The 25,601-nt window shown below is 52.3% G+C and overlaps 11 protein-coding genes across 11 annotated transcripts; 6 read left to right on the top strand and 5 right to left on the bottom strand.

Annotated features, from left to right (window-relative positions):
* Positions 1-77: 77 nt before the first annotated feature.
* Positions 78-766, bottom strand: BO72DRAFT_448751 (uncharacterized protein). Its single transcript, XM_040944864.1, has one exon. The coding sequence runs from the start codon at positions 661-663 to the stop codon at positions 226-228; it is 438 nt and encodes a 145-aa protein (XP_040800494.1). The 5' UTR covers positions 664-766; the 3' UTR covers positions 78-225.
* A 144-nt stretch (positions 767-910) lies between these two features.
* On the top strand, positions 911-3,269 carry BO72DRAFT_448750 (rhomboid protease PCP1). The gene is made up of 5 exons (XM_040944863.1): positions 911-2,020; positions 2,085-2,188; positions 2,267-2,600; positions 2,662-2,836; positions 2,895-3,269. The coding sequence occupies exons 1-5, from the start codon at positions 1,180-1,182 to the stop codon at positions 3,145-3,147; spliced, it is 1,707 nt and encodes a 568-aa protein (XP_040800493.1). The 5' UTR covers positions 911-1,179; the 3' UTR covers positions 3,148-3,269.
* Positions 3,270-3,521: 252 nt separating this feature from the next.
* BO72DRAFT_448749 (YoaK family protein) lies at positions 3,522-4,838 on the top strand. The gene is made up of 2 exons (XM_040944862.1): positions 3,522-3,782; positions 3,836-4,838. The coding sequence occupies exon 2, from the start codon at positions 3,955-3,957 to the stop codon at positions 4,810-4,812; it is 858 nt and encodes a 285-aa protein (XP_040800492.1). The 5' UTR covers positions 3,522-3,782; positions 3,836-3,954; the 3' UTR covers positions 4,813-4,838.
* Positions 4,839-5,049: 211 nt separating this feature from the next.
* On the bottom strand, positions 5,050-6,178 carry BO72DRAFT_448745 (GNAT family N-acetyltransferase). The gene is made up of 3 exons (XM_040944861.1): positions 6,100-6,178; positions 5,529-6,037; positions 5,050-5,408 (listed from the first exon to the last, which is right to left on the bottom strand). The coding sequence occupies exons 2-3, from the start codon at positions 5,965-5,967 to the stop codon at positions 5,149-5,151; spliced, it is 699 nt and encodes a 232-aa protein (XP_040800491.1). The 5' UTR covers positions 5,968-6,037; positions 6,100-6,178; the 3' UTR covers positions 5,050-5,148.
* Positions 6,062-8,031, top strand: BO72DRAFT_477979 (uncharacterized protein; the record flags this gene model as incomplete). Its single annotated transcript, XM_040947470.1, has 5 exons — positions 6,062-6,087; positions 6,950-7,032; positions 7,070-7,241; positions 7,277-7,616; positions 7,674-8,031. The coding sequence occupies 5 exons, from the start codon at positions 6,062-6,064 to the stop codon at positions 7,719-7,721; spliced, it is 669 nt and encodes a 222-aa protein (XP_040800490.1). The 3' UTR covers positions 7,722-8,031.
* Positions 8,032-8,879: 848 nt separating this feature from the next.
* On the bottom strand, positions 8,880-10,990 carry BO72DRAFT_510875 (cytochrome P450). The gene is given in 6 exon segments (XM_040949376.1): positions 8,880-9,098; positions 9,112-9,340; positions 9,440-9,813; positions 9,869-10,027; positions 10,189-10,446; positions 10,504-10,990. 6 exon segments carry the CDS (start codon positions 10,900-10,902, stop codon positions 8,931-8,933), a joined length of 1,587 nt encoding a protein of 528 aa, XP_040800489.1. The 5' UTR covers positions 10,903-10,990; the 3' UTR covers positions 8,880-8,930.
* Positions 10,991-11,300: 310 nt separating this feature from the next.
* Positions 11,301-12,233, top strand: BO72DRAFT_510867 (uncharacterized protein; the record flags this gene model as incomplete). Its single annotated transcript, XM_040949375.1, has 3 exons — positions 11,301-11,855; positions 11,920-11,994; positions 12,148-12,233. Coding segments are annotated over exons 1-3 (327 nt in total), but the record flags the coding sequence as incomplete, so codon positions are not given.
* A 3,129-nt stretch (positions 12,234-15,362) lies between these two features.
* BO72DRAFT_459454 (phosphatase PAP2 family protein) lies at positions 15,363-16,752 on the top strand (the record flags this gene model as incomplete). The annotated part of the gene is made up of 3 exons (XM_040946422.1): positions 15,363-15,440; positions 15,503-16,080; positions 16,137-16,752. The coding sequence occupies 3 exons, from the start codon at positions 15,363-15,365 to the stop codon at positions 16,750-16,752; spliced, it is 1,272 nt and encodes a 423-aa protein (XP_040800487.1).
* A 965-nt stretch (positions 16,753-17,717) lies between these two features.
* On the bottom strand, positions 17,718-20,047 carry BO72DRAFT_528367 (glycoside hydrolase family 71 protein). Its single transcript, XM_040950178.1, has 4 exons — positions 19,737-20,047; positions 19,143-19,671; positions 18,838-19,063; positions 17,718-18,732 (listed from the first exon to the last, which is right to left on the bottom strand). Exons 1-4 carry the CDS (start codon positions 19,857-19,859, stop codon positions 18,060-18,062), a joined length of 1,551 nt encoding a protein of 516 aa, XP_040800486.1. The 5' UTR covers positions 19,860-20,047; the 3' UTR covers positions 17,718-18,059.
* A 1,658-nt stretch (positions 20,048-21,705) lies between these two features.
* BO72DRAFT_448741 (uncharacterized protein) lies at positions 21,706-21,963 on the bottom strand. Its single transcript, XM_040944860.1, has one exon. The coding sequence runs from the start codon at positions 21,956-21,958 to the stop codon at positions 21,716-21,718; it is 243 nt and encodes an 80-aa protein (XP_040800485.1). The 5' UTR covers positions 21,959-21,963; the 3' UTR covers positions 21,706-21,715.
* A 234-nt stretch (positions 21,964-22,197) lies between these two features.
* Positions 22,198-24,431, top strand: BO72DRAFT_448739 (putative histone acetyltransferase Spt10). Its single transcript, XM_040944859.1, has 2 exons — positions 22,198-23,092; positions 23,267-24,431. Exons 1-2 carry the CDS (start codon positions 22,595-22,597, stop codon positions 24,359-24,361), a joined length of 1,593 nt encoding a protein of 530 aa, XP_040800484.1. The 5' UTR covers positions 22,198-22,594; the 3' UTR covers positions 24,362-24,431.
* Positions 24,432-25,601: the final 1,170 nt, after the last annotated feature.

The following is a 25,601-nucleotide window of genomic DNA, read 5'->3' as shown; positions in this document are numbered from 1 at the left end:
GCCAGATTATCCGTGGTTTCTGTCACAGATTTGGCCTAAGGGAGTATGTTTTCGCTAGAGAAGCGCATATGGCCTCACTAGATAGTGGCACTGTATTGAAGATGACTATGTCCTGGGTATACAAGTCTATGGGCCAATTAATCACTTCAATAAACATTTTCTCAACATAGGAATCGAAACCTTTGAGTGAGAGAGTCCACGATGCAAGCTGCAAGAACAAATCCCCTACAAATAAACACCTTCCTCTTCCTCCTCTTGTCCCCCGCCTTGTGTATCCCCGGAAGCATTTTCCCTCGTCGAGGCAGCATTTGTCTGACTTGAATGCGTAGGGGCCTCATGTGTATCGCCATTTGTCTCCTTTATCTCGTCCAGCTCGATCCACTGTTGCCCGCGATTCTCGACCTCCGTTTTGAGTAGCGTGACCCTTTCCATCATAGATGTGAGCACATCTTTATTCTCTGTGATATAGCTCTCCAGCTCTCGCTTTTCAGTGTCACTCTCACACGACTCGTCGATGAAGGTCTGCAGTTCTGCGTTCGAGCGATGGAGGTGGGCGATCGAATTTCGGATCTCGGAGACCTTGGCGTAGAGGACGGGGAGGGGTAGCTCTTGGATGGCTTCGGCGAAGGCGGCCGGAGAGATCGGGAGGGACTCGCCAGACATGGTTATAGGTGTATTGGCCGCGTCACTGGTGTAGTGTGGTGTAGCAAGGGAGATTTTAGGAAGATTTGTGGAAAGAAAGAAGTGCTTTGTTTGTTCTGCGTGCTGTCAGTTGGTAGTCTGTTCTGATCCCCGTTGCGACAGATGATACCGGCGGTTTATCACCACGTGACGATACTGCGATAACGTTCGATGTTACTTTATAGCGAAAGTGTTGTGCTGCTTGTTGGAGCCACAGAGAGTTGGGGACATCAAAGGGAGTGAAACTTCAGATCTGAGAGATCAGTCACTGGAAGCAAACTACTGTTTTGTTGTGATTGTCCCCAGCGCTTTCTTGTGGTCTTGGTCTGTTCAGGTCAGCGCACGTTACCCAAGAATTCCCATTCGGAACAACTTCCGGCGGCCGGAGAAAATCGACCGATCCCAGCTTCCTTAGGATTTCTACTTGTCCATTGTCAGGTCAGCCCGCATCATTAATTTGCATTGTGGTAGCACGGTCTCCAACTACTGTCGCTCGCTATGAGCAATGTCTTGGGCATAGCATGGCGCGCTCCATGCCCGGGGCTAAGGGCCTCGAGCCTCTTCCTCTCCGTCAGCCCGAAGCCGCTCCCCCTCGCCAATTATCTGACTTCCTCCCTTCGGCCTTCGAGCTCACGCCACAGAAACCTCTTCTCAGCGCGCTCCTTCTGCTTCCTCCGTGATGCATCCGCGCTCCGCCACAGTCGAAACCCGCTCGTCTTCTCTCCGGCTCCCACTCGTTCGTTCCAGACCTCCGCCCCGCTCCGCTCCAGCAAGCCTCCTGCCGTGGACCATGGTGTAAAGCCTCGCCCAGAACCCTTCTCGCTCGCCGATATCAATGCCATCTTCGGAGCCCGTGCCAAGGTCTCCCAGTCCATGGGAAACCGGGTCCTCGCCGTGCTTCACGGCCGACGACTCAATGGTACCCTGGATCTGGATCTCCCCGTCGACATCAGTCGCTCGGTGCGGCCGCACAGTCTCGATGCAGCCCTGAGTTACCTTCGCGAGCATTACCCCATGGACGAGGATGCTGCCATTATGGCCCGTATCGAGCGTGAGGAGCTGGAAGAGGAACAGAAGCTCATCAGGCGGGCCGAGGAGTTAGGTCTTTACAAGCCCCAGAGTGGTCAGTACGAAGCCGAGCTGGGCGAGAACAAGGATGTCTCCGGAAAGAGTGTTTTCCAAGAGATGCGGAAGCGTAATGAAGAGCGACTTTTGGCCGAAGACGAACAAAAGCGCAAAGAGTGGTTGGAGGGTGCGGCGCAGGATCAGGAGAAGTACAAGCAAATGAGGGAACGGAACACTGCCCTGCAGAAGGTCGAAAATACCTCCGCTTTGGAACGTAAGAATATCAGTGACCTGATGAAGAGGAATGGCTAATTACTAAAATTTTGACTACTATATAGTCCGCGAGCGCGCGGATCCTCGCGAGCGCCCTCTTCTTGCCTGGGTCCAGAAGCACCACCTTCGTGCCATGGAGACTGACGTTGACGTGACTAAGATGACAACGGTACGTTCACCTTGCCTGTGAGGCATATAATCTTCCTCCCCAGCTCTTGCATGAGATGTGGTCTAACGATGCGAATAGAGTCGCCGGATCGTGCCTTCGCTCATATTTAGTCTGGTTGCCCTGGGTCTTTGCTATGCCTTTGCGGTGTTCTATGAACCTCCCGCGCGAGCAGATCGGCTATGGCCAGACACTCCTCGCGCTGCAGCCACGTTAATGGGTATCATCGGTATCAACGTTGGAATCTTTGCTCTATGGCGGGCATGGCCACCATCCTGGAGACTGCTCAACCGCTACTTCATCAGTGTTGCCGCTTATCCTCGCCCATTTAGCATCATTGGCAATGTCTTCAGCCACCAGAAGCCCTTGCATTTGAGTGTCAACATGGTAATGCTTTGGTTTGTTGGCACACGACGTGAGTCCCCTTGGCCTCCCTGCCATGGTCTTCGATGAACTAATCTTCATCATCTCTTTAGTGCACGATGAGGTCGGTCGGGGCGAGTTCTTGAGCTTGTACATGGCTTCCGGTATTGTCGGATCCCTCCTTTCTCTGTCGGCGCATGTTCTCCTGGGTCAGTGGACTGTCACCGCACTTGGAGCCAGTGGAGCGATTTCTGGAATTGTCGCAGGCTGGTGTATACTCCACGCAAAGTATGCATCTCGTTCTTGTTCGCGTGATAAACCATCATACTAATCATGTTCTCAACAGCGACAATCTCACCTTCTACCTCCTCCCGGAGGACTGGCAAGGAGTGGTCTCAGCCCGTGGGTGGTTTATCCTTTCCACCATTGTTGCCGCTGAAGTCGTCCGTCTGGCGATGACCTTCCGCGCCCCTGCCCTCGACCATTGGGCGCACATTGGTGGTTATATCACGGGAATCATCTGGGCAAGCTTTAAGAACGCGAAGGAGAAGAAGCGGCGGGAGGAAATGAGCTGGTTCCAACGGCTGTTCTCCAACTAGCGACGGGCCATCCCCGCATGCCACGCAAGCTAGGCTCACCGGAGCCTTGTAAATACCATCGCTGTCATCAGGCACATGTATACTAAATAGTACTTCGTTTCTTGAAGAATCCCTCACTTCTGATTGTATATGCTCACTCTATCCATCAATGAGGGGTCACTAGTCTCTGGGTGTTATGCCTTATGGCTAGCGTAAATGTCATCACGAATCGATAACAGCACTCGATCAGGTGGATTGAGTTTTCCGAGCTGCAGTCTGCAGGATCCCTTTGAGGGTGGGGCGGACGCCGTGGACCTGGTCGGTCCATGTGAGACCGCCCCGTTTTTTTTTTTTTTTTTTTCCCTTTGCTTGCTCGGAATCCCTCGGCACGCCCACGTATACTTGAACCGGTTTAAGCCCCGACGGCCCAGCAAGTCAAGCTCAACCTATGGAGATTAGAGGCATATCAAGTACAGCCCTATAGGGCGGAGCACCCACGTCATAGGATCATCTCGACGTCAACGAAGCGCGACGCAGCGCGACGCAGCGTGTCTGTCTGGACTAGAAATAAGTCCTATTGTCCATACTCGACAATCCAGGACCCGGCAAACCCCTGAATGCGATATCATCACCCCAAGTCCAATTCCAGACCTTAGGTGTCTCCTTCTTTCCACTTCCCAACCCCGGCAGGAACACTGACCACCATCAGGCCTCAGCTCCCGTCACGCTCCTCTCCGCGAACACCCAGTACAACCAACCCACAAGTACCACCACTACCACCACCACCACCACCACCCTCTCCCCCCAATGCCCCAAGAACCAAACACAATGCCCTACCAAGAATTCCCCGCCCACGAACGCGACCCTCTTCTAGGAGGCACCCACAACCCCAACACCACCCCACCACCACCACCACCAACAACAACGAACACCCAACTGACCCGCCTGCACGCCCACCTCACCACGCCGCTCACGCAGCGCTGGACCGACCTCCTCCTCCTGCTCTGCTACACAATCACCGGCCTGCTCGACTCGACGGCGGTCTTCATCTGGGGCTCGTTCGTCTCCATGCAAACCGGCAACACCGTGTACGCGGGCCTCGGGCTGACGGGGCTCGACGCGACGGCGCGGTGGCAGAAATCCCTGCTCTCGATCGGCAGCTTCTGCGCGGGGAGTGTGCTTTTTGCCGGGATTCACCGCCATCGCCATTTGGCCCGAAGTCGCGGGGCGCTGGCGCTCTCGTTCGCTCTCCAGACGGCGTGCATCGCGGCCGCGGCGACGATCACCAGCGTGTATCGGCCTGCCAAGTCGGAGGACCGGCTGGAGTGGACGGTGGCCGTGCCGTTGGCGCTCGTGGCGCTGCAGAGTAGCGGGCAGGCGGTCGCTAGTCGCGTGCTGGGGTTCTCGGCGTTGACCTCCGTCGTGCTGACGAGTATCTACTGTGATTTGTTTTCCGGGCCGGTGCTGCAGCGGTTCGGCTGGGTACAGGTGCTCAGGAATCCCGATGAGTGGCGGCGGGTGGGCGCGGTGGTGGGATTGTTGTTGGGGGTCGTTATCGGGGCGGCTTGGGCGAGGAGTGAGGCCGGGTTGGAGGGGGCGCTGTGGACGGCTGTTGGGTTGAAGGGGTTGATTACGGTGACGTGGTTGTGGTGGAGGGGGGAGAAGGTTGGTGGACTGGAGGAGTAGGTTCTTTTGTGGTGGAGATGCATAGGAGAAGTACGTGAGTGGGGGAGATTCGGGGGGGGTGGCTTGATGGAAAGCAAATCGAGACACGGACATACATACAATCAGACCGGGGGTGAGAGGATCAGCCTAGAGGGTCAGGATACTCCATGATACAACGAGACAGTGTAATAGCTGGGAAGTTCTGATAAAAGGTCATACATGCGTATAAATAGAGGTAACCAAGGGCTAAAAACACGAGGACTATTCAAAGTAGATTATATAAAAGGCGATTCTGTTAGACCTGTATCTAAGCCAACCGATCCAACAGTAGGTCTATGGTGATAGAACCATTCTCAATCAAGCCAACCCAGTGCCCTGAGGCTCTCTAATCATCAACGCGAACCTCTGACTCCCCTCCCCACCACGCTCGCTATAATCCAGCTCTACCTCCTCGACGACCTCCCACCCGTGCTTCAAATACGCCGGCACCCCCTCCATCGTCGCCTCCAGGTAGATCCGGGCGTTACAGGCGTCTGCTTTCTCAATGCCCCATTCGAGGAACGCACTCCCGATTCCCATCCTTTGGTACTCCGGCAGGACGCACAGCAGCTCCAGGACTAACCGTATCTCTAGCCGTCAATATTGCCCAATTCTCACACAGCGTAGCAGAATGAGTTGACATAAACTTCCTTAACCTTTTTTCAACAGAGTAGCAAAAATGTAAGGGATCAACGAACCAAAATCAGTCTCCCTGAGATGAGCGCCCCTACTCCGCGTGATCATCTCCTCGTAGAACGAGTAGGTACCCCTGTTCACCAACTCCGGGGCGTACGCCCACGCATCCCGCATCTGCGCTTGCGCGTCGCTGCTCAGACCGGTGCCCACGGCTCTCTCGCACCCATACACCGCCGGGATATGCCAGCGGCCGTAGGCGATGATGTCACCAGTCCTCCCAAGGACGCCCGCCAGGATATGGCACTCGGGGTTGGCGAAGTACTCGAGGGCGGAGACGGTTTTGAAGGTGTGGACGGCCCCCGGATCGCATCCCTTGTATGTGCTGCGCATGTAATTGGACGCCGGGAACGAGCGGATCTCCACGCGCACGAGGGCAGCCAGGTCCGAGGCGTGGGCATATTGGATGTCCAATGGTGCGGGTGGTGGACTGAGGGGCGTCATTTTTGAAACTGTGAACTGCCGGGTGAGCGTGATGGTCCAATTCCAGTGTAGCAGGTTTGCATTCGTATGGCTGAATGAGTCATTCATCAATCCCATGACGCGACGCATTGCGGTATGGGGGCAATGACTCACAGAGCGGTGAGAACTTGAGCTATAGTCAGAGTTTATGTGCTTTGTTTAAGATGTTCATACTTTTAGACGACTGTGTTAGTTATTCTAGGCTGCTTAGTAAGTAGTAAGTGGTGCTATATTGGACTTTATGTGAACGGGAAATTGTAGGGATCCATTCAACAGTATCTTATATTCTATACAATACTGAGAAATCTGAGTCATTGTAGGACTTGGCATAGGCTCTTATTTGAAGTATTTTTTCTTTTAAAAAAAAGGATAGTTGTTGTAGTATCCAAGCATTCAAATAATATCTTAGTCACAATTATCTCTCAGTAACTGTTAGATATAATAAACTACTCTGCACTCCTGTTGGATAATCTTACATCTTTCAAGGATGAAGGTGATACTTAAGCTCTTTCGCTCTGAACGAACCGTAGGTTGGTGTAAATGCCCTTTACCCCGCTTCCTGTTCAGGAAAGACGCGCAGGCTACTAGGTAAGCGGTAGGAGTAATGTGATGTGGTTGTTATATCTTACAAATAGGGCACCTACAGCGGGCGATTGAAAGTCACGAAAGCATTGAATAAGGGCTATCTCCGAGGTGCCTACCCGAAGGCTTGAACAGCATGAGCAGAAGTCACAGCACCTGAGTATTTCTCTTTGGATGCCATAAAGTAGGTAATTTACACATTGATTTGTATATGTGACTAGCTACGGAGACTTGGCACTGTTTCGTTTAACAAAGTCGGCGGGGAGCGGCAAATGACTACCATTCTTATCCACCGTCCCTGGGTATCTCGCTTGATGACCTGTTAACCTTATCCTATAAGTCATGAATTCAAGAACCTTTGAAATGTACAACACCTGTACAGATCCTTTAACACTAACGCATTCACGATCTCCAAACTACTTCAATCTTCTGATGCTTCATCCATATATAAAGTGAGGCTAAACAGTGATAACAATAATCGATATTGCTTGAAAGTGGTCAGTGCCCGACCGACCCTACACCTGGAAGACGAATACTGACCAAGTTAAAAAGTACCATGATAATGGCGACCCTGGCTATTCAAAGAAGGGTCGTGACCTGAATCGTTTCCGATGTGAATTGAAGGCTTACAAAAACCTGCGACTTCATGGGGTATGTCAAAACGGCGTGGTTCCGTATTTTTATGGTTATTTCGACGGACTTGATCCAGCACTTTATCACATCTGAATCATTCCGAAAATGACGTTTACAAGCCAAAGGCAGTCTTGCTTGAGTATTTGCCTGATGCAGAAGGGCTCAATTGCCTAAATTATTCCGACGAGCGCTTTGAGATTGCAATAAGAGGTTTAGACAATATCCATAGGGCTCATGTTCTTCACCATGACGTATGTCCCAAGAATATTCTCGTTGTACCTGGGAACCCAGAGCGAGTTGTGTGGGTCGATTTCGATGTTGCTATGACTTATCTAGATGCTCAGACCATGGCTACTCAGGCGGGAGAATACTGCGAATTTGAGACCGACCTAGCGCAAAGCTTTGGGGATCTTTTGGTATGTCTCATGTCTCGGAATCTTGACCTTGGTAGCGAGAAGCCTAACACAAGATAGAGAGAGGATCAAAAGCAAGGTCTTCCACCAAACACCAAGTTCTATTGACTTGACGTGCACAGCCCAATTTAATCCTATCAGCCAGAACGATTGGTTCAGGCAGAGAGTACATGACTTGGGTGTTTCATTCTTGCACCTGAACCGTGAGAGCAGTAATAGAAAAACGGGAAAGCTTGATCGACTCTTGGAAATACTCTGCATCTTGTATTGCATCTAAGAGATATTTGAATCGTGCCAGAGATTATTTTGAGGACGGACCAAGAAGATGTACACTTCGTTGAAAGTGTACTATCTCGGACAGCCTTGTTCGTCTGGTTTTCTGAAAACTGTGGATGCACCCTTCTCCATATTATACAAGACTAATGTATCCTTCATTCTGAGAATGACGTCCAGCAAGATGGTCTCTCTAGTACGACTCGTCAAGAAAGAGACTCTCCAGTGAGCCGTAGTCTATCCTCCCAAGTAACGGGTGAGAAGGCCGACCCACGTTTCAACGACTTCCCGCATGTTCGAAGGGATGGGAGATATGGCTGCAGAGTAATTTACAGGAAGAAGTAAGAACACTGGGCAAGTACTGGTTCCCTATGAGCAAACCTCCACCCCCACTTCACCATCTGCGAGAGATGCATATAAGCGATTAGTCAACCAGTTTCATCTGTAAGCCTCCAAAAGGCATGTGTCAGCGATTTGAAGTCTCAGAGGTGGGCTATTTGAAACAAGTTCTTGAATTCTTGGTGGTTCTTGGTTTTTGGGCCCAGTCACTGACGCAGCGGAAAACGGCGGAGTTGATCATTACTTGAATATTTTGCCAGCAGAATGGGCGTCAAAATCTTGCTGTAGGGAAAAGCCAAGGCACTTAAGCCTTTCGACCCTTCAACGAGAGAGATTGCGTTGTTGAGCTGACTTTTCTCTCTCCCACAGAACGTGAATAGTCGTGCATCAAGAGTTGTGCATCTCCTAGTGTGACCACTGTTGGATGGCCGACCCACCATCACGCAGGCGAGACTGCAGGATCCAACACGCGAGAACACGCGGAATGTGACTATGTTGCAGTTTCTAGGGGGGGTTACGACCTTTTACTCTGGACTGATGGAAGAGATGATTCCCAACCTGGCAACGATGAATTTCTCAAACAGCACAACAGTCATACAACCTAGTATAGTCCTCAACTTCGACATCCCCCAATCAAGATGTCGAGTCATATCAGACAGTTTCCACCGCATCCTTCCAGATCAACCCTTCTGGGACAGCCTTCCACTAACCCGCCTCGTCCAACATGGGCCGGACCTTCTGCCACTCTTCCCGGACGCGTTGAGCCTTCTCCTCACTCCTTGGGGTGATATTCACTGGGAAGGGCTTAGGCATCGCCATGAAGCCCTCCACCAGCGCATCCGGATCGGGCACCACCTCCCGTTTGGTGGGTGACTGGGTCGATGACTCGCTTGAGGTCGAACGCCCACAGCAGCCGCGAGATGGCGAGATACATCGACCGGTCCACGATGTGCATGCCTTGGCAGCGGCGGCGGCCAGCCCCGAAGACGAAGTGATCGCGTTGGAGCACGTCGGCATTGGTGGCCGCCTCCTCCGAGGTCTGGTGGTCGTCGATATAGCGCATTGGCTCAAACTGGCGTGGGTTGGGATACCGGTCGGGGTCGGAGTGTAGCGCCCTGTTTGTGAAAATCTTTTGTTAATTCTTTCCCCGCTCAAGTATTAGTCCCTTTAGTGCTTACTACAATGCACCAAGAGGAGCTGGAGAGTAAACCTACCAGACATTCATAATCACCGTTGACCCCTTGGGGATCCGATATCCGAGATACGTATCCTCCTGCGTCGTGGCGTGCGGAATCCCCAGCAGGAAGCCGGGCATCCATCGGAGGGTCTCCTTCGCGCAGGCGCGGATGTAGGGCAACTCCGGCACGTCGTTGAGATCGGGCAGTCGGTCGCCGCAGACCCGGTCCAGCTCGGCCTGGGCGGCCCGCGCGACGTTAGGACAAATCACCATCGCCTGGATGAAGCCCACCAATATGCTGGCGGTCGTTTCGGAGCCCGCCTGCAGCAGCGCCCCGCTGATGTAGGCGGCCATGTCGTCGGAGAAATTCTCGGTTTGTTGCATGCGGACCAGGTCGACGCATACACAGGGCTAGATGGCTCGTCCGTAAGAGCGAGGAATTTACATAAATTTTGGATGAACATACCTTGGCCGTGCCATCCTGGAGTCTTCGCTTGGCGTTCAGATAGTACTCTCGAAACAACTGGCACTCCCGGCGGTGCAACTCCCTCGCTTCCTGGACCAGCGGCAGCATGCAATCCGGCAGGGAATGGAGGATAGGAAACAGATCTAGCAAGCTCGCGGCCTGAGGGAAAGGTGGAGGATTAGCTTAGCTTGAGCAATCGGGTGCAACGGTTGCGATCATGTGAAAGACAGTAACAGTACCGTGGACGTGGTAATCTCGGAATTGCGATCGAAGATCTACAGGCCTAGTTAGCCTGCTTGTCCGCGGTTTGATAATACCACATGTGAGGAACATACATCAAAGGTCTGCTTGAACTTCGGATCCTCGATAGTGGTGGTCCGAAATCCAAAGGCCATCTGCGTCGTCAACGAGCCGGAATAGCGGCGGATGTGATTGATGAAATGCGCTGGCGCCTCCAGCATGCTCTTCAGCATGGCCCGGTTCTCAAGGTCCTGATACGGGACATAGGTCCGCGCCGCTGCCACGTTGAGGATGCGATGCGCGAGCTGTCGAACTGTCTTCCACGTCGAGCCATCGTCCTGTCATGGCTCAATGAGCACCATACCTAAAGAGGTGAAGAAGCAGGGAGCACACACCATGAACAGTACTCTCAATCCACCGCTCAGCACGGCTTGAGCCATGTAGCTCTCTGGCCGAGAGGAGTAGATTGCCCCGCGTCGGTCGAGGAGATCCTTGACGGCTTGGGCGGAGTTGAGCACAATCACGGGGCGTGTCCCGAGCACGAGAGAGTAGATAGGACCGTATTCACGACTCCATTTCTCAAACTGGAGATGACTTTTCTGGGAGGGGAACTGGTGCAGGTTGCCCAGTATCGGGAGCGTGGGTGGTCCAGGGGGCAACGCTTTGGGTCGTCGGCCGATTTTGCTCAGTGTCCAGACCCCGCTGAGGAATATAGCAAAGACAACAGCGTAAAGAGTCTTACTGAGATCGAAATACGTATTCACGCTCATGGTGAAGTAGCCTGGTGTTGTCATGGCCAGTTAATTCTTTTCGAACGAAAGCACCAGATATGGTTAAATATTTTGCGAGATATATCGTGTGTACTTGTGCTAAGAACCGCCGAGGTGGGAGGTGAGCGGCAGCCTAGGCGAGGCCTCAGGACCGCCGTCAAAAAGGATGAAGATAAGACTGACAGACCCCAGTGTAATGCAAGTCCTCAGGAAATGGCCTGGTCTAGAAGAGTCCAAAAGGGTTGCACGAAGCCTCAAGAAAAGCCACTGGGGGAATTCCGATTTTCCCCTCTTTCGAATGCCATGGTAAGGCCATTCAAAAGGCACTGCAGTTCCTACCATATTCCAGAAAACATTGGTCCCCCAACTCTGTTACCTGTTGTACGTGATGAACTCTCAGAAATCTTCCTCCTCTCAAGACCCTACGCCATGTCATCTACGAGCCCAGAAGTTCGCACTTGTCACCGAGTAACCTCTAGTCAATCTTTCCCTTTACTCATCGCACCCCCATGCTTACTGGTTCCCATCTTGATGCGGCCAGGGCGGGATTGGCGAAGCACTGCCCAGTGATGACCGAATGTGCTCGCCACGGCATTCATCTCATTGTCGCCCTTCTGCCTAACCCGTCGAGCCAGCATCTGTCCGCAAAAGGCATCACCTTCTTTCCCCTCGATGTGACGGTCGAGGGGTCAGTGGTAGAGCTCAAAGCCCGCATCCGGGAGCTCGCGGGCGAATACCTCGACATCCTGGTGCATTGCGTGGATGTGAACCAGCTGGATGCCAGCAGGCTGACTGAATCATTGCGTATACGATGACGGCTATCGACACGGACGTCAGCGCCGTCCAATGCATGTTCAATGGGAACCTATTTGGACCGATGCGGATGGTGCACCACTTGCACGACCTCATTATTCCGGCCAAGGGAACGATTGTCAACATTGGCTCCATTGATGGCATTGTTCCTCACTTGAATGGAGGTAGGGCGGTTCTTATAGTACCGGTGACTTTTTGAGCACCACTTCCCATAAGAGAGAGAGAAAGCAACATTGCACAATGCCACCGAAGCTGGCCTTCACCACTGGTTCAATACACTGCATGTCGAAATGGCCCCTTCGAGTAAGTCATCCACCCCCTCCCCTTCACTTTTCCTTTGGAACAATCCCTCAATTGAGTTTTCGGCTCCAGCGTTCGAGTCATCACATTATGTTTCTTCTCCCCGCCTCTTACCTTTTCAGTTGATCAAATCCCACTAAGAAATCTTGCATCGAGCCATACAGGTGATTTCCGGCGAGGTTGATACCAACGTCCTGAAAAGAAAAAATGACGCGCATCGACAACTCCCAGAAGGGAAATCCCTCATCTCATATCTTCATCCTTGAGATGTGGTGTGGTCCTCGTCTTCAGAAGGCCGGAACACAGGCTCCTATCTAAATCTGCTCACCATGAAAGATCACTTGACTCATTTTCAACGACCTCGAATTGCTGTTATATTACGGCGAGCCCACGCCATTTTTCCTTGCCTGTCAGTACGGTCTACGGGAAGTCGTCGAGATACACTTGCGGAATGGGTTTGCATCGACCAACGTTGCAACACATTCAGAAGGCGATCGGTCCCTTTTCTGGAGGACACAATGGGATCGTTATAACCCTCCTAGAGCACGATATAAACCTGGCAGTGACAACGGAGGTGCTGATCGCAGCTACGGGATGAACAAGGATGCATTGGAACTCCTGATGAGTCGAGCCATTTTCATTGAATTGACACCCAATCTTATGGCTATGACAAAGGCTGAAGATAGCGGAGTGATCCTCCAAACTGTGATCGCTTCCAATTCCCCCGGAACAATCACGGAGAGTGTGGTCGGAGCTGCAACGGACAATTAAGGCTGTCGGCACCCAGATCTTGCAAAAGCTGCTCCAACGAGCCCCGTGAACAATCTCCGTCCCCGAGCCAACAACCTATCGTGCCTGTAGTGAAGATCCCGACTTACTAAGATTGATGCTGGACCGCTGGCCGGACCCTCCTCTCTCCGAGGCCTGCTTCACGAAAGCGGCGGGCAAGGCGGGGATATTCCGGGTGATTGTGGACGCCCGACCGGCCCAAAGGTTCGACGATGCCTTCGTACTGCTGGCATGCAAAGGGGAAGGTCGCCAAGCGGCCGCGGTGATGAAAATGGTTCTTGCTCGCCAGCCCGACCCCGCTGTCACTGAAGAGATGGTGACCGCAGCTTTGAAGAATCGACATCACCCGCATGAACTCCTGGTGACACCCCTGTCCCACAATCCGACCTTGGAGGTCTCCCCGGGGCAGATTCTCCTCGCTGTGGACAACGGGACTGAGGCGCTCAAGGCCCGTTTCACCACGCGGCCGCATCTCCGCATTGTGTTCGATGCCTTTATTGAATGCTGTGTCGCAGCCCGATGACGTCCTCGGTCCATGGAGCTTGCCCTATCACGATACGAGTCAAACAACCTGGGGGAGGGTCTCTTATTATCGCGACCTCCAGATGTGTGCCAGCGGTGCTCACAAAACTGTTCAGCATGGAGTAGTTCTACGAGCAAGGCGAACTACTTCTACAACAGCTATTGCACTTGTCGCGCGCCTTTTCAACACTCTTTCTAGCCACTGTCGCGCTGAGCCCTGATCTGATTGCCGCTTGTTGTGGCTTTGTTGGTAGTTTGGCAGAACGTCGAAGTACGGCATGAGATATACCATGCCTTGGGCTGTCGTGGCTGCCCTCGATCAGCTCTGACTTGAACTTTCGAATCACTAGAGCAATAGCGTGTATACTCAATGAACATGATTCAGGAAACTAGAGAATCCTACCGTAGCGCATTTAGTTGCATCCGAAATGGAAGAGCTTGCGATGTTCGCTTCTGCCCGCATCAGAATCAAGACTAACTGCAACTGGTTAGTGCCTGTGCCTCGGGAGCATGAGTAAGCGGATTTGAAACATCTTTTGGGTTGTGGCGTTCGGGAAAATGTAAATGGTTCGAACCAGACAGCTGCATTCGCGGCATAATTTGGCTCTAATACATTCTCTGAAACTCCTGCGGTGTGCATAATTTTATCCTCCGGTGGTCGGGAGAATAAAGCCAAGTGCTCATGTTGAGAACGTTCGGGTGGATGCGATGGGGCTAGACTGCGATTAGCAAGGCGTCTGCGCCGCCGGCGGCACTGGTTGAGTCCAGGGAGTAAGGTGTGCGCACAACTTCAGTATAATGCGTATAAGCATGAATCCATCTCACTTTGTGTCTCGGGTTTGTCGAGTCTGAGAATCAGAGGCCAGGGTCTTCACGGTGGCTTAACGGCCGGGTGGTCTCTTCAGAACAAACTTCGAGTGACCAGAGTCGAGCAGCATGTTTACCATGATCCAAGTCTTCCTGCTCCACCCTCCGGTGGCTGCTCGCGATGAGAGGTCAATGGCTGTCCCAAATAAACTTTTGCCTCAGTCGCATTCTCCACGATCCCCTGCCAAAGAATCAATCAGGGCTGCAACGGCTCTACCGTTCGAGGTTGGCTTGCACGACTATCCCGCGGGCACGCGATCAAGAGACTGAGCCACTTGTGCTTGTGTTGTCCGACCGTCAGAAAGGCATAAACCGCTAAATACCGATCACAAGGCATAGTCAGCTTTGTCCACGGCCGTATTCGTATACGTTCACATTCACAGTGGGTGGGTGGGGGGGGCTGTGTCTGAGAGCAAAGCAGGCTTGAGTGGAAACTGGCGAGGCTGGAAGGGAGGAGTGGAACAGGGGTTCCGATGGATTTTTAGGGATTTTAGGGATTTTAGTTGGATTAGTGTCTAATCATACCAAGTAAGGATTCCCACTTGGCAACTGCGCCGTCCGGAAGGCTAGTCCCAAGTAGTGCCAGACTCTCACTCGCCGCCTTCAAACTCCTGCGCCCTCTTGAATCTTGAATCACTAATAGCAATCGGCCTCTCTGAGCCTCTGCTCTCTCTCGAGTTGCTGCTGACGACGACGACCACCATCACCTTTTCTTCCCTTACTCGACCCCACTCTCTCCCCCCTTATTCCTTTTTTCTTTCTCCATCGATCTTTCATCCAAGTCTCCGCCTTCGTTCTTCTTTTTCTTCGCGTGTTCTTCGTCATTCTGTGGAACTCGGCTTCGCTTCATGCTCCCGACGTCCCTGCGCCCGTGAACACAAAGCGCCCTGTACATACCGTTTCATCACCAGCATCGTCGGTCGGCGTTGGCGTCTTGAGCCCTGCTTCCGTTCATTCGACTTCTGTATATACTTCTCTTTCGTTTCGATATACGAACGGAGACTAGCTGCGACAAGGGTCTTTCCTGCGAATAGGGGTAGACCACGCGACACGCACCTTTTCGGGAGGAAACATTGCACAGGATCGACGCAAACCGCATCTGAACGCCGATGCTAGGCGCTTAAGCCCGGAACTCAACAACGGTTTCCCTTCTTCAACTCATCTTTTGTACCACACACTCGCTGGAACTCACCATGGCATCGAGCAACGAATCGACCTCGGTCGATCTGGGGAAGCCCCAGTTCGCTTCTCACTCATGGGTTGAGCCGATTGTGAGTGCTGCTTCATTTGTTTACACTGTCACTTGGAGCAATCGTACTAATTCTTGACTCAGATAGTCGTCAGTATCATGCTTAGCTCGCTATACTTCAACCGTCGCAGGGACTTCAGCATCTTCGGCAAGAACAACAATCGGGATCTAGGGTCGTCGCATCCGTTGTACATGAAAGATGAAGAGGCGAACGATTCGATTGACAATCTATCGGAGGGGGAAATCAATGGACAATTCCAGTCGGGCCCCGGAGTCGGCAACAACTATCCTCCCAAGCGTCGGAATTGCCTGTGGTTCACGGTCAAGACGCCCAACTCGTCTCGTTTTGCCCGTCACTTCCACAGCCGCATCCTGCAGAAGTTCCCTTTCCTGGTTGAGATGTTCTACTGGGTCATGAACTATCTCTTCTACTCCTGCACCAAGGCAGTGGCCCAGTCCCTGTCTCCCGCCGGTCGCGACGTCGTACAACTTGCCCAGGACCATGCCATCGGGGTTCTGAACCTGGAGCACAACTCGTTCCTCAGCATCTTCTTCCCCATCGAGGAGGCAGACTTCCAGGCCTTCTTCATCAACGGCCATCCGAACTGGATGACTTTCTTCAACCGCATCTACTCCCTCGTCCACATTCCTGGAACGGTCGCGTAGGTCTTCCTGGTGATGACTCGGTGGAACATTTGAGGACTAATGTGCTTTTTAGTTACCTCTCGTGGTGGTACTATGCCGCCCCCGACTTCGACCGCTACGCCATCGCTCGCCGCACGATGACCCTCGGCAACTTCATGGCCTTCATCATCTTCTGCTTCTGGCCCCTCATGCCGCCCCGCCTGCTGCCTGAATCCTTTGGGTTCCACGACACCGTCCGGCAAGAGCATGCGGAAAGTGTCTGGGTCGGCGGCAAGATGGTCAACCAGCTGGCGGCCATGCCCAGCCTGCACTTCACCTACGCCTTCTGCATCGGCAACACCTTCTTCTACCACTCCGGGGTCTTCCACCGCCTGTTCGGCAAGCGGTCGGCCCGCATCACCCTCCGGGACATCTTCCTCGTCATCCTGGGCGTCGTCTACCCCATGCTCGTGCTGTCGGTCATCGTCGCCACCGCCAATCACTACTGGCTCGACGCGGTGGTCGCCACCTTCTCGGTGGTCTTCTCGTTCTTCTGCAACCGCATCTGGATGATCCTCCTCCCGCTGGAGGACATGTTGCTGTGGGTGCTCCGGCTGGAGAAGCCGATTCCCACGACGGGCAGCCGACGCCGCGGCGGGCCGACCGATGATGAGAACGACCGTGACGGTATCGAGTACCGTCCTCTATGATATATACGACCGGCAGCCGGTCCGCCATATAACGGCAATGAAACCGAGCAGTTAAAATTATATGCTCATTGACAATAGAATTTAATCGTTTCTGACATGTTCAACTTGAATGTTGGTGTTTGAGTAAGATCGAAAGTAGACCGCTGCCTCGTAAGACAGCCCCAAGATAAGTCCTGTTGGTATCATCATGATCATCATACCACCAAGTCCGAGTCCCCCCCCTCCAGCCCCAAGCTCCACGCCCTCCGTATCTCGGATAGTCCGTAATCACAGCAACCCGGCAGGGAGTCAAACACACGCAACCCAGCCAGAGATTAAACCAACCTCCCCTAAACCCCCGAATTAATCAAAAGCAACTAATAGAGACATCCAACGCAAATCCACCTCCCTAGATAAGTCAACGTTGGGGCATTCCAACCCAATCCCCAATCATCAGCGTAAGATCCATTGGGGCGGTGATAGCAGCTATCAGGCGGCCCGTCTGCCAGCCCGTCAGCCAGCCAGCCAGCCAGCCAGTCTCCGTACCTTCCCTACAGGACACAGGACAGGACCACCATCCCTAATTTCCACCCCTGTCCCACTGGCCCGGCTCACAGCTTACTTTAGGCAGGTACAGTACTGTACCTAGTACCTTATCTATTGGAGCCGGGGTGAAGAGACAACATCCATCCCAAGCGCAGTCTCCCTGTCTGAATGGAATTTCAAATTCGCCACGGAAGAGCAAAGCGGAGATTCACTCAAGTCGTGTAAGTTTCTCTCTTCTCTGTTTGCTTTTTTTGTTTAGTCGGCACTTTAGGGATGATGGCAGGGATGGGGGATGATCCCAAGGGGAATTATGCTTTGATGGACAATGGGGGATACGAGGTGTGTACCTAAGTTTATGTGTCAATCAGTGAGTCGGCGTGGACATATCGGTGCGGATCCTCTTGTACGATTCTCTACGATTTGCAGAGTAAAGTAAAGTTCATGGAAAAAGTGGGGTTGTCTTCAATTTGGCCTGTCAAGGTATCGAAACATAAAGATCATGATCATCATACTCTGAAGAAGGGAAGTAGCGTGTCATAGGTCATGATATGACGGTCCTAGCGCTGTGGGGGGGGTTGCAAAAGTGGTTGTTTCAAAAGAGGGAAATCGTTGGTTTAAGGTAGCCAGCCCTAAGGGGGAAAGAAATGAAGATCCGGAGTAGCGGTGGCTACACGGATGAAAAGAGGGTTTCAAGAAAGAAAGAAAGAAAAAGTGAGAAGAAAGTAGAAGATCTACTGGTCCATGCCAGGTAGATCAAGATGGAAAATGAAGTTGGTCACAATCTACGAGTAATAAAAAGGAGACGGGGTGGGAGTCGGGGTTGGGGTTGTGGCTGGGATTGAGGAAGGGATGAGACTGCCAGTCACACTGGCGACACCCACCCGGTTGGCACCCAGGGTGTTGGTGGGACAGGCGGTGCGCAGACCCTGCGACAGCGAGGCCAGGCCGACGGGGCCGAGCTTGTCGATGGTGGTCGGGGCGGGCACGGTGCCGACATAGGCGTTGAAGTTGTACAGCCCACAAATGCAGGTGTCGACGATGTCCTTGAGGCTGGTGTCGCTCATGACATTCTGGCCGTTGCGCACCAGGGCGAACCGCTGCGGGCCGACGCCCATGGGCACGGTGAAGGCGCTGGCGCCGGCGGGCGCGCTGAAGCTGCGGCTGTTCTTGCCCGAGGCGACCTGCACCGTGGCGGGCGACTTGAGCAGCGCGACCACATACACCGCGTCCTCCATCGTCTCCCACCCGTTCGGCCGCCCGCGGAAAAAGTTGCCGCTCGAGTTGTTCGGGCTGCCTTCCATCGTCGTGTCGGTGTTGTCGCAACTGACTCCCTTCGGGGTCGGGCGGTACCAATAGATCAGCTTCTCCTCGGTGATGTACGGATCCACCGTCTTCGCCCCGGCCTTATAGGCTGCAATGAAAGGCTTGGACATCTGCAGCCAGCCGTCGTGTGGCCTATCACGTTGAAAAGCCGTTAGTGACCATCAATGATCTGAAACAAGACAAGAATGAAGAATTGTCAGAAACAGGGAGGAGGGGGACAAAAAAACTGAAACTCACATATCCATCACCCATTTAGAGGCACCATCGTCCGTGTGGGGGGAGGACAAGGGACCAATGTAATGCGATTCTCCATAGTCATTCCAGGTGATGATCTCGACAAATCGAGGGCCAAGACTCAGGATCTCCCGCCAGCGGTTGTACCAGAGCAGATCGCCGGGGAACACCCAATTTTTGCTGTAGGGCACCTCGCCGCCAAAGTGCGTGAAGAACCAACCAGATGCCGCTGCGATTAATTGAGTCAGTTTTTTGAGTCATTCTTATCTCCTCTTTTCGAAGTGGATAATAGGTAAGGCCAAACTTACGAGCGATATACCCCTTCCCTCCAAGCGCCTTGGTGTATGATTGGTCTCCCTCGGTGACCGAGACATTGCGGCCGGCGCTTGGGGCCTTGTTGTCGCCATTGTTGTCCCACGCCATCCAATTAAGCGCCCCATCGATCTTGCTGAAATCCCCCTGGCCCGGGTGGAAATTCGGCGCAAAATACACATCCGTCCCAGATGCCGCCTTCATCTGCTGAATGTCCAAGCCATCGCCCGCAAATGAGGAGACAAATACTTTGCCGTCCACCTTCAACTGGGCCGGCCGGTTGCCGTACTGCGCAACTTTCTGCCCGACCGTCGTGGCCTGTCCGGTATTGTACCAGTTGAAGTCAAAGGAGATGAAGACTTTCATGTCATTTCGGGCGGCGGACTCGTATGCAAAATTCAGCTGCGTGTCGGTGTAAGGGTCCACTCCGATGTTTAGCGCAAAGGCGTCAATCCCCAGCGCCTTTGCGCGTTTCATGTCGTCGTCATAATCAGCAGCACTATTCCGATTGCTGGTAATGCCGATCTATTCCATTGGTCAGTCCTAAGATTCAGTTTTCCACAATCCCCTCGCAGACGTGTTTCACCCACCATGAAGTGACAGAAAACGAGTTTGTCATTCGCGGCGATAGTCGAGTTGGAATCGATGGGGGCACTGCTCGCCAGGGTAGCCAGCCCGGCAAGAGCATAGAATGGTAGCTTCCAGAGCTTCATCTTGTTGTAGATTGTTCAAGTAGGATTGGAGTGAAGGAATGTATAGAACTGAAAACAAAATCAAGGTACAGACACAGACTGTAGTAGTAGTAGTGATGTAAAAAGGAATGTGGGCAGAGGATCAACCCCTTATACGGTCCAGAAAAGAAAGAATTGCAGACGGGAGAAAAGAGAGTATAGAAAAGAAGAAATGGGTGTTAGGTCAAGAAGCGAAGAACCAGAGAGCAGGGCAGTATTTATTGAGGTTTGTCTCTAATCGCTAAGAAGCAGTGGCTGCATAGCCCGATTGAACCCTGAGTTTCAGGAACCGGCGGGTGGGAATCCTTCAAAGCCCCCAACAAAGAATGCTCCAATCGTAAGACGGAATTCTCCTGTTCGATGTCAGACTTGAAGCTTTGATGATTTGCGCTTGTTCTAATCAACGAAACTGAGCTCTACCACGCTCATCTTATATCGTCAGCGGTGATCATGGTCCGGCGAATAAAACCAACGCCCCCCAGGAGATAGCATCATGGGGCCAAAAAAGCTCTCCCAACGGCGTTGGTCCTGTGAGACAACGAGTAACAGAAGACACTGCACTGAATAGCGTCTAGCAGTCCTTGTCATTTGCTCTTAGATGGTCGTGAATTGCCGCACTAGAAGGAGGATGGACCCTGGGACGGGGACGAACCCTGATCGATTCCCAAAAGGGTAATTCTAGGATTCGCGATGCTACAGAAGCATCGCAGTCAACCGGTCTGTTACCGTCAGTGTGATCATTTGAGAGCATCTGATTTGAGTTTCGAAGCTCGTCCAGCATCGAGTATTTACTAGACAGATCAAACGAACGGGAAAGGGCAAGAGCCACCGATGAAGCCGAGCCTTCTCATCGACATCCAAGACGGCTCAGAAGACGACGGTGAAGTGCTTTGCTTGCCCAGATGAGATAACACAAAACTAGCGGTGATAAAACTTGAGCTTGTGCCACCCAGGATTAAAGGCGAGTTGGAGGGTCTGATTGGCGCTGACATTTTCCGACGTGATACAGACGGATGATCTTAATACTTCGAAACAAGCAAGCTGCGGGAAGCCAGTCACTCCGTCCAACGCGCTTTCACAAAGCATGGGCATGGGCGCGCGCGGACGCTCTGGCGGATGCTTCGTCCATATTTTGCGCGTTTTCAGCCCAATGCAACCCCGCGAGCACTGCATATATGCACGAAGAGTTGTGGGTTCTGACTTGCTTTTTCTTGCATCCCCGGCATGACATATGCGAGAGCTGCGGGGTAACATGGCTGGCATCTCAGCCACGCGATGCCATCACCAGACAATCGGAAGATATGCCAATCCGTTTGCCACTGCCTTGGGAGGTTGTCGAAGCCGTGAGATTTGCTTGCGATGCTACCCGGTTGAGGCTTTTGTGGTGTATCTCGATGTAGACGGGCTGACCTGCAGGGGGAGGAGGTGTTAGAAATGGGCTTACCCTAACCCCAACCCGCGAGGCGTGTGTGACAAGGCACCATGTGACTCTATAGTCGTTTGCTTCAACTTCCATGACTGGATATGCTCTACAGTCTTTTCTTGAGTATCAAGTGTCCCGTTGAACAGGAATGGGATATAACCCTCCGATGTTTAATATCTTTCGCTTAGCAAGGACCGAATGGCTGTAGCTCATTGAGGGTGCAACCTTAGCAACAACACTGGCACGAAAACTCAATTGTCTAAGCCAGGTAGGCGGGTTCGACTGGATATGAGATAATGAAAATGATCAAAATGGATTTCTGCATACTAGAGGAAGGGTAGTAGCGAAAGAGTACGCCGTGTGTGAGTGTGATAGAATAATTCATTGAGTATCGTAGATGGACTGCCATCACTCATCACCAATTGTATCTCACAGCCATCAACTTTCTGCAAGCGTCGAGAACATGGGGGTATAAAGGAAAGGGAACGAAGAGAATCACAGAAAGAAAGAAAAAGTCATTTCCAGAGGCCCCTCGATCGTATATGAAACCCTTTATGTTATATGTTTCAAACTTGACAACGACATTGAAGAAGGAATGCTCGAATACCCAACAATGAGAAGTAAAGGGAGGCCAGGGTGAGCACTCAAGGATGTACATTAGCATAATAGAATCTTTCTTAGGGCACTACAAAGACAGACTGTTTAAAGGCTACAGCAAACAATAACGAAATGGAGAAGGAAGAGGAGCAGTGGTGCAAACCAAGCAAACCAGACAAACGGCGCATAGGGCCGGAAGAAAGAAATTCCAGCGCCCGCATTGTCTGAGGGGAGGGGCGGGACGACAATTTCTCTTTCTTGCGTTCACTTCATTCCGGACTCGAGAATACCCTCGGCGGTCCTTGATGTGCTTCTCGCCTGTTGACCGTTTTCCTCCACAAGAAAAGTCAGTGCTCTCTCTGCCTTGGTTTATGTGTTTATGTGGTTCTGTGTTTATGTGGTTTTGTGTTTTTGAGTCTAAAACACTCTCTTTCCCCCTTCCTTCCTTCCCTCCCACTCAGCTTCCTTGCCTGCCTAAGGCTCCTTCCGCTTGTCCCCCATCTGTTGTTCCCCGCTTTCCTTCTCCACTATTCAGTTGTTCAAGATCAGATAAGGATCTACTATGTATAAGCACGCGACCTACCATCAACCCTTTCTCTCTTCCTCTCTCTCTTCCCTTTCGACTTTTACCTCCCTAGTCAACTGACCATGTGAAACAGTACACTGACCGGCTCGGTGCCCGTCCTAGGGCATCAACATGCCTGCTGTCCATGGCGACTTAATAGGCACGGTGATCCCCACCGATAAAGAGCTGCCGCCGGACATTGTTCCGCGCCAGGTAACGCTCAGGGACCGCGTCACTGTCGCGACTCTCGTGCCCTTCACATCGGCGGCGATGGTGCCCCGGTCCCTGCTGGCGTACTTGTCCGAGCAATTAAATAAGGAGATCGAGGGTGGTGACACTTATGCCATGATCGATCCCATCCCTCTGGAACAGTTCGGATCGTATTGGTTCTCCAACTTCGGAGCTATTATGCTTCTGGGAGACATTAAGAGTGTGCAGGACGTCCAGACAATGGGCCGTCAGCGGGCCAATTGGGCCAAGATCTGCCTGGGTAGTTTCAACATCAGACCCAACTATCCGGGCCGTAGTAGTCATGTCTGCAACGGCATGTTCATTGTCACCGATGCGGCTCGCAACAAGGGTGTAGGTCGGCTGATGGGGGAAGGGTACCTCGAGTGGGCTCCTAAAATGGTCAGTATATACAACACAGACCGGACTTCCAAAGCCAAATGGTTGGACGGTCACCCGAATCGGTTCCATAAAGTTTCCAGGTGACGCCACTCCCCTTGCCTCCGGGGGGGGATGTGGGGGGGGGTGGTGCGCGCTTGGCAGATGCCTCACCCGTAGAAGTCTAACATTGAATAGGGATACACATATGCTGTTTTTAACCTGGTCTACGAAAGTAATGTCGCGTCCTGCCGCCTGTGGGACGCTCTGGGCTTCAAGCGTATCGGGAGGGTTCCCGGAGGCGGGCGGCTGATGTCCAACCCAGGCCAATATGTCGATGCCATCATCTACGGCCGCGATCTCGGTCCAGATGGAGAGGACTCGGCGACACAGGATCGGTTCGACAAGATCCGGTATTATCTCAAGCATTCCAAATATCCCCGCGGGGCAGATCGAGCGGAGAAGAGTCGGCTGCGGAGCGCCGCCACCCATTATAAGCTGATCGGGGACACGGACGGGACTGGCGAGAAGTTGATGCTCAAAGACAAGGAGGTCGTGTCGGATCCGCAGCAGCAGTACGACATTGCCCGGGAGATGCACCTCCAGCAGCATGCCGGCATCAACAAGACGACTGCTGCCATTGCCGTCAAGTATCACTGGGTTCGTATCAAGGAAACAGTCAGTCGAGTGATCCGGGATTGTCCACAGTGCAAAGAAACTCTCAAGCCAGCCGTTGTGAATGGTTTCATGAACGAAAGCTCGCCGGAAATGGACGACGAGATCGAGGATGAGGAGAACGAGGAGATGGATGATGGAATGCACGTTAATCCCACCATACCGACCAGCACTCTCATGGGGGCACATGCCCTCATGGACCATACGGCCGACCTGGATGCACATTCGGCCCAGAACCCATTCGTAACCACCCATCCTGGCGTTGTGCCGGGGACGGTGGACTCGATCACTGACTACACCGGCATGCCTCTTGACCCGCAAATCATCAACATCCACCAACAATTGCCCCGATTCCACCCCCATGACCCCATTACCGACGCCTACACCCACAGTGCACATGCATTACACGGTACAAGTTTTGAAGAAGAAGTGCGACATCACACGAGTCATGACTACCATATGATGGTCGATGACCCGACAGACCCCGATCCGTCGGCTGCACTCCATCAAAGCGCGCTGGGGCTGGTACCTTCGGCAGCGCATGACGTCCACCATGAACAGATTCTCGCGAAATATGATTACGTTGGTCAACAGGACGACGAGCTGGATTTTGTATAGCATTGATGTAGCTGTTAATGCATCGCATGATTGATATTTACTCAGCATTATATAGACAGGCTAATGATAGAGGATTTGAATTCAGCATCTTTCTTGATACTGCTGGCTGCCTAGCCTAAATCACCTTATGCAAGCCTATCTTGAACGAGGGTGAACAGCCGAGGCATGTAGAGCTTGATCCACAGCCCTGACTCGATAGCAGCACATCACCGGACGGAAGAAGGTGCTGATAGCTCTAATGCGATTCCCGCCCTAGCCATCTTCATCAACCAACAATGTCCTGCTAGCAAGCTCTTTGGACTGCCTCAGGTGTATGCTAACGTAACCATGGATGCGGGTTGCCCCTATGAGTCGCCTAGTGAATAAGCCAGTCCATTGGGAATAACTGCTTCAAGCACCTCATCTCGGTCCGGCCAAAGCCGTTTACCTTCACTGTTTTATGTGGTATTCACAGTCCCATTGTCCATTGACTATCTCATTGACTATTCAATGCCTCCGTGTCCGTTCACAGCGTTGTTATCCAGTCCTGTCTTCTTCTCGACCACCCACTCTCCATGATCTTTCTTCCTCTCTCTCACTCTCTCTCCGGACTCCACAACTCATGTTCCATCCATACCACATCTTCCAATGTTGAGCAATGTAGCCTCTTTCCTGGTTGAACATCAATCATAACTTCGTACTAATGCACATTAAAAACCAGAACATATGACCTACATGCATTATCTACCTACAAGGCCAAGGCAAAGCTTCCATCTCTGATATCTTTGCAACCAAGCCTACTATCGTGGTTTCAACCTTTCCAAGATAGCCGGCTTGACCATTATCAAGCCTCTATCAGTGATGAAGATGGACCAACAACATCTTCATGAGGCTCTCTTGCGGTAGTCTGACCCACAGAACCCTGACTCAATCTAAAGAAGTTGCCGCGGTACTGGCCGCAAAGCAGTCGAGTACCTCAAATCCAGCAGTCAAGATCCGTCCCTGAGAATTCCGTCCCCTAGGAGAAAATCTCCACGTTTCTCAACATGAAAAACGAGTTCAAGTCAAGCCAAATACAGGCGAACTTCAATGTCGCTTTGAGCCAGACGATCATTCAGAACGCCTGAAGCACCCGGGGAACCGCGTATTGCTTCAACCAAACTAGCGCGCAATCACAATTGCAACCACAACCACTATGCCTGCAGCTCAGCAGGTATGCAACCATCTATCAGTTTCCTTTTCTATTGCGCACGCATGTCTG

The sequence above is a fragment of the Aspergillus fijiensis genome, assembly GCF_003184825.1.
Source record: "Aspergillus fijiensis CBS 313.89 unplaced genomic scaffold BO72scaffold_28, whole genome shotgun sequence".
NCBI classification, from domain to species: Eukaryota; Fungi; Ascomycota; class Eurotiomycetes; order Eurotiales; family Aspergillaceae; genus Aspergillus; species Aspergillus fijiensis.
Note: the sequence above shows the minus strand (reverse complement) of the source record. Positions and strands in the feature narration are given on the sequence as shown.